Consider the following 6,794-nt stretch of genomic DNA (forward strand, 5'->3'; position numbering starts at 1 on the left):
CGGAACGCTGATAGGGGAGGGGAGGGAAATATATCCCTGGTGGTGGGGTCCGTATGGAGGTGGCGGAAATGACGGCGGATGATACGTTGTACATGGAGGTTGGTGGGGTGGTAGGTGAGGACCAGTGGGGTTCTGTCCTGGTGGCGGTTGGAGGGGGCGGGGCTCAAGGGCAGAGGAGCGGGAAGTGGAAGAGATGCGGTGGAGGGCATCGTCGACTACGTCTGGTGGGAAATTGTGGTCCTTGAAGGAGGAGGCCATCTGGGTTGTACGGTTTTGGAACTGATCCTCCTGGGAGCAGATGCGGCAGAGACGAAGGAATTGGGAATATGGGATGGCGTTTTTACAGGAGGCAGGGTGGGAGGAGGTGTAGTCTAGGTCTCATCTCCCCTGTTTTGATAATGCTGTCAAGATCATGGAAATGGATGACACTGACAAGGCCAATATTCATTACCAACTTACTCTGGAGTCCCCCATCAAGGAACATTTTCTCTATTTACACTGTCAAATCTCTTACCATATTAAATGCTTGTTTGGAAGGAAATCTGTTGTCCATAGCTGATCTGTCTATGTGTGGCTTCAAATCCGTAGCAATGTGATTGACTCTTGACTGCTTTCTGAAATGGCCTGGCAAGCCCCTCAGTTCAAGGGCAACCAGTGTAATCCTTAATAAAAACCGAAAGAACTCCGGATGCTGTAAGTCTGGAACAAAAACAGACATTGCTGGAAAATCTCAGCAGGTCTGACAGCATCTGTGGAGGGCAATCAGAGTTAATATTTAGGGTCGAGTGACCCTTCCTCAGGACTCCGTGTAATCGTTGCCAGCAATACCCACGTCCCATTTGGGAAAAACGACAAAATGTAAGTCTTTACTAAGCTAAGAATGCTCATGTTGATGATCATGGTAACTGTCATAATGAGATATTAAACATCTGGTATGCATATTGCAGCTGCAGTTTGTTTACACTTTGGGTGATGTCATGAACAGATTAAACACCAGATTCTGCTTACTCCCAGTTATTATTTTAATGCACATTGTAATCTCATGTGAAAATGATCTTGATGAAGTAAAATTAATGCCACAATAAAAGCCTATTATGATCATATGCAGAGGAGTAGAATTACATGATTCACAGCTTATTACATGACGCCCATGTCCCCTTGAGGTAGTTTGCTCTTTCAAGTGCTGGGGGCAAGTCAAATTATTGTATTAGTCATACTGTACAAGTAATGCTGCAAATGAATAGCTTAGTTCTTAATAGCGCAAATGGAATCACAATTTTTAGCTAATTGTCATTAACTAAAATTAGAACTAAAAAGAAGGATGATCCCAAAATTGGAAAATTAGTGCATGGTTGAGATCCATAAGGAAACTTCTTTGTTTGTAATTGAGACATTTATTTCCAATTTCAATATTGTTTAAAACACAGGTTACAGCACTGAGCACTCTCGGTCCTCTAGCCTTTCGGACCTAACTCACCGGCGTAACACATCCAGCAGCAGCAGTGCCTCTGGAGGGCTCAGCATAACCATTGAGAGCACAGATGGAGAGAAGGAACACAAAGTGGAGCGACCACCCAGGCCCCCAAGGCCAGCACACCCACCAGAAAGGCCACCCAGGTACACAGCTGTTCTGTTTAAAAGAGGTAGTTCCCTATCTCTGGATAGTGCACATCCTGATAGCAGGACCCACAGAAGGTGAGACCACGGAATGTTGTGTGTACCGTTTTGATTTGAAGGGTGTTGTTGTTACCAGTTTGTGATATTTTTTGTCTTTGCATTTCTTTAAACTCCACACTGTCCTGTTTCTGAGATCTGTCTGTTCCAGATCGGAAAATGTTTGTCTATAGTCTGACTTTTTTCACATTTTATGAAATAAAAAATGGTGGATAAAACATTCCTGTCCAATTCAAGGTTTTTACTCTGTCAGCAAATGCATCTTCACAACCTGCATTCCCGAACTGGAAAAGCCTCACTAAATGGGTGGATGCTTTATAGCTCCAGATGCTTGGGTTTTGCAGGCATTCTATTCATGATTCAAATGAAGCAACTTTCCATTCTCTGTTTATTCAAGTTGAAATTATGCTGCATGATTCTATTTAAAAAAAAAAGAATTGGAATTAGCAAGATTCAAATAGCTCAAAGTCTAGAATTTAGCATCTGACTGTGTAACCAGTCCGATAGCCAAGTTAAGGTGTTCAGAGATATTGTATTTAAAATAGACAGTACAGACTGCAGAGACAAGTTGACCTCACAGGCCAATCTAATCCAACTTAGGCTCATTTGAAGGAAGTTGTTTCTGCTGGTAGCACATGTACTATATGGAGTGACCACTGGAAATCCCAGTTGATATTCTGGTGGGTGATTCTGTGTGGCCAGAGATGGAAATATTCCATTATTGTTTGGCATTGAATGTGCAGCCTCCTTCAAAAAAGAATTCAAGAGTTGGTCTTGCAGGAATGTGGTCAGAGTCAAAAGTACATAAATCTTTATCTGACCTGCATTGTATTCAACTGTGCAAAAAAAACCATAAAATTTAGAAATAATTATCAAACCTGGAGTGCGTCAACAATGTACTCCTGATAATGTAGGGACAAAAAAGCAACTTAATGTATCGTTGGGTCTGTGACCTTGGCCAATGCTATTTGTGTCTGTGCCACAAAAGTATTGTGCAATCTATCAGCACCACAGAGTACTGACTGCAAATTCCATTCTGATTGTGGATCACTAGCAGAGCTTTAATGAAACCAGAGTGCTGCTGCCCCGGTGGCTTGGCAAGAAAGTACTTGTCTAAATCACGAAATTGATCCCAGTGCAGTGCTGCTTTACCTGGCCTGTTTGGATGATGCTGCAGTTGGTCTTTTAATTTTACAGCCTCAGCTGGAAAATGCAAGTGTGTAGATTGCTGGGGGGAAAGTTTGCACTGATTTTGGTGATTTGCAGGATGCAATGCCATATTGCAGCTAAAATGTTTTTGACCGGAAAGGCCTGCCAGAGTTGGCACTCCAGTAAAGTATTGGTTGGAAAGGTTGTGCTAACTTCTGAATTTCAGGGCTCCTCATGCACGGGCTGTGGATGTAATTTTTAAGCGCATTGTTGTACTGCTCCTAATTGGTTTCTCATTCCACAGACGAAAAAAGGAAACTGTCGAGAGTCAACCTACTTGGGTTGATGATACCAGAATCGATGCAGATGACATTGTGGAGAAAATTGTGCAGAGTCAAGATTTCACAGATGTCAGTAATGCTGAAGGTAAGCTTGCCACGTTCCCACTCTTAATTCAGGGACATTGTCCACTATTCATCCATGTGGCGATGCTGCCTTTTTAGTGTACAGGAGGACTATTAAAGGTCAAATCACCCAAACTGAAGCGTTGCCTTCTTCCAAAATGCTGTTTAATATTGCAGATATATTGTGAAGTTAGTATGATATATGCATTCACAAGAAAAGGCAGTGTTGTTTAGATGTGTGTGCTGACCTCCATCTCTGTCTAACAGTGTGATTGATGTTACTGTAAAGAATTTGGGCTCTGCCACAAAGTTTGTCAAATGCCTCAATTATTCATGGGGAAAACCACAATGTTGTGTGCTCTGCGATGAGACAACTATAAAAGTATGTTGATTTCAGCAGTTGCCAAATCTTATCTCTCTATTGCCAATTGGACCACACAAGTATTGTAGAAATTACAGCACGGGCAGGGAGATTAGGCTGTTCACGTCTATATCTCCATTTTGATCTCATCCCACTTAACTGCCCTTCCCACACTCCTTCATGCTCCCTTTCCAAGTATTTGTCCAGTCACTTTCTCAGCTATGCCACAATTTGAGGCTGAGGCTGTAATATGTTTTCAAAATCTTTCTGTCACATAGCAGAGAACATTTGAGATAAAAGCAAAAAGTGCTGGAAGTCTGATCGTGTCTGTGGAGAGGACAGCCATATTGGATGTGAGCATTAGTTCTGTTCTCTCTCCACAGATGCTGTGATTAGCTCCTGTGTAGTTAACAGATGCTCCACAGATGAGTTTCTCAAGCACTTTGTTTTTATTTCAGATCTCCAGCCTGCATAGTATTTTCCTTTAATTTCTGACATTAAGGTAATTGGCAAAAGAGCCCAGAGGTGGCATGAGAATGGTCTTTTAGACAGCAGGTTATAATCAGGCCTAAAAGGACTGTGGAAACATATTCAGTAATTTTCAAAAGAGGTTTGGATGTGTACGTGAAAGGGAAAACTGTTGGCTGCTTTCTGGAGAAAGGGCATAAGAGTGGAACTAATCTGGATAATTTTTACAAAGAATGGGCACAGATCTGATGGAGAAAATGGATTTCTCCTCTGCTGTGTTGTTCAAAAGCTCCACTTTCTGTTGCTGAAGCTGTGAGGTGATCACTCCTACTGACGAAAAGATGCACGTGTGACTGGTGGATTTGGGAAGAGAAGGTCTAGTAGGCTTTCCCCTCTTGGTTCCTCACCAGCTGCTACAGGTCCAGTTGTTTTGGACTTGGACAGTTCAGTCAGTAGTGGTGATAGCAAGTCACTTTTGATGATGGAGAATGAAGACCCTCATCCAGAGTGCCATCTGTGCTTGGAACCTCAGGATTTGTCCTAAGTGGGCTCAACATGAAAGAATAACAGTTCATCAGCTGATCGTAGGGAGACATCCTTGCCTACACATAGGATAAGACAGTCTATCTGCCTTATCTTGGATTCTTGAGTGAAACTGAAGTATGCAGTACATTATCACAGCTCACAAGGTTTATGGGAAATTATGGTTAGTATAAAAACTCTACCTTTTTCTGTATTTTTGATAGTAGACTGAAATGGGGGGGGGAAAAAACACAAATTGTTAGAAAATCTTAGCAGGTGGCAGTATCTATAGAGAGAAATCAGAGTTAACGTTTTGGGACCAGTGACCCTCCTTTAGAACTGGGAAAAGAACTGTTTTAAAAATTTGAGGATTGTGGAAGGGATTAATGTACTTAAAAGACAGTTACCAATACTTGTTGTAGGTAGTGTTTAGGTAGCTGCTTTGTTCAACCAGTGGGGGAGGTCAGTTGCAAATGGGACACAATTAGGGGTGTATGCAAAATGAGATTTGGCCAGCAACAAGAGGCTGATTAATTTGAGGAGTGTTGAGCAATTCTCTGTCTGCTAACAATTGTGATTAGCTCCTGTGCAAGTGAACAGCTTGTGGATGTGATCAATATGGCCAGAAACTATCACATGCCCAAAAGGGAAGGTGGTGCATCTCTCCTTGCAGTAGAACATACCTGAAACCTGAAGAAAGCCAGTTTATTTTCCCTCACCAATAGCTGTAAGCTGTTACTTTTATCCAATCAGAGAAAGGCTTTGTAAGTTATGAACTATTTGCTCTCTGCAAAGAAGTGAAAAGTACCTGGGGAAGAGAGATTGAAGAACAACAAATCGCAGTCAGCAAAATGATCATCTGAGCAAACTTCTGGATAGGGGCTATTGAACTACCTTCTCAGCATTTTTAAATTCATTTTTTTTAATAAAGCTTTTTAATAAGTGCAGAACCAAGTTAAACCCTAATTTCTGTGACCTGGTTCTTTTATATTAATCTAGGGTATCAGAAAATTACATAATTTATATCTAAAGATGAACTGAAAACAACAAATGGTGGAGATCAGAGTGGCTCAGGCAGCATCCATGGAGGGGAGCAAGCGAATGTTTGCATCTCCTTGACTCTTCATCAGAGCTGACACAAAGTGTGGAGGAGACAGCATTTATACAATACTTTGGGGTAGAGGGGTGGTGGGTGGGAGGAGGGAGTGCTGGGGTAGAAAGGGTGTTGATCGAGCGTTTTCCATTTTAAAGACAATGCATTGTAGCCAGTACAACAAAGATTCTCGAGTTTGGTCCCTGGGAGCAGAGGGTTATCCTATGACGAGAGGCCGAGTAAATTAGACATTTATTCTCTGGGCAAGTGATCTCGTTGAAACATGGCCAAATTTAAAGGGGCTTGACAAGGCAGGCACTGAGGTTGCTTGCACTGGCAGGGGAATCTAGAAGACCGGATCAAGCCTCAAGATGAGAGGCTGTTCATTTTGTACTGACATGAGGATAAGTTTCCTTTCTCCACAATTTTTCAGTTGAATAAAGGGAACTATGGAGCTATGAGGGAGGAGCTGGCCAAAGTTCAATGATGCAATACCTTAGCAGGGATGACAGTGGAGGAACAATGGCGGATATTTCTGTGTATAATGCAGAAGTTGCAGGATCAGTTCATTCCAAAAAGGAAGAAAGATCCTAGGAGGAGGCATGGGTGGCAGTGGCTGACGAGGGAAGTTAAGAAACATACAAAGTTAAAAGAGAAAAAGTATAACATAGCAAAGATAAGTGGGAAAACGGAGGACTGGGAAGCTTTTAAAGAATAACAGGATTACTAAGAAGGAAATATACGCAGAGAAAAAAATGAGGTACGAAGGTAAACTGGCCAATAATATAAACGAGGATAGTAAAAGCTTTTTTAGGTATGTGAAAGGCAAAAAAATGGTTAAGACTAAAATTGGGCCCTTGAAGACAGAAACAGGGGAATATATTACAGGGAACAAAGAAATGGCAGAAGAATTGAATTGGTACTTCAGATCTGTGTTCACTGGGGAAGACACAAGCAATCTCCCTGAGGTAACAGTGGCTGAAGGACCTAAACTTAATGGAATTTATATTTGCCAGGAATTGATGTTGGAGAGACTGTTAGGTCTGAAGGCTGATAAGTCCCCGGGGCCTGATGGTCTACATCCCAGGGTACTGAAGGAGATGGCTCGAGAAATCGTGGATAT

The 6,794-nt window shown here is 42.0% G+C and overlaps 2 protein-coding genes across 3 annotated transcripts in view; one reads left to right on the top strand and one right to left on the bottom strand.

The window, feature by feature from the left end:
• Positions 1-6,794, top strand: part of LOC122564966 (protein FAM102A-like) — a 115,016-nt gene that overhangs the window by 101,568 nt on the left and 6,654 nt on the right. Inside the window, exons 8-9 of one of the 2 annotated variants that reach the window (XM_043720526.1) lie at positions 1,428-1,695; positions 3,128-3,249. In XM_043720526.1, the coding sequence (XP_043576461.1) occupies positions 1,428-1,695; positions 3,128-3,249 (390 nt within the window). The remainder of the gene's footprint in view (positions 1-1,427; positions 1,696-3,127; positions 3,250-6,794) is intronic. The other variant, XM_043720527.1, reaches the window with a different exon arrangement.
• The window catches only part of LOC122564967, a 20,361-nt gene continuing 18,139 nt past the window's right edge, over positions 4,573-6,794 (bottom strand). The window contains exon 4 of the mRNA XM_043720529.1: positions 4,573-4,605. The gene's annotated coding sequence lies outside the window, so the exon portion shown is untranslated. The remainder of the gene's footprint in view (positions 4,606-6,794) is intronic.

Source organism: Chiloscyllium plagiosum, chromosome 30 (assembly GCF_004010195.1).
Source record: "Chiloscyllium plagiosum isolate BGI_BamShark_2017 chromosome 30, ASM401019v2, whole genome shotgun sequence".
Taxonomy (NCBI): domain Eukaryota; kingdom Metazoa; phylum Chordata; class Chondrichthyes; order Orectolobiformes; family Hemiscylliidae; genus Chiloscyllium; species Chiloscyllium plagiosum.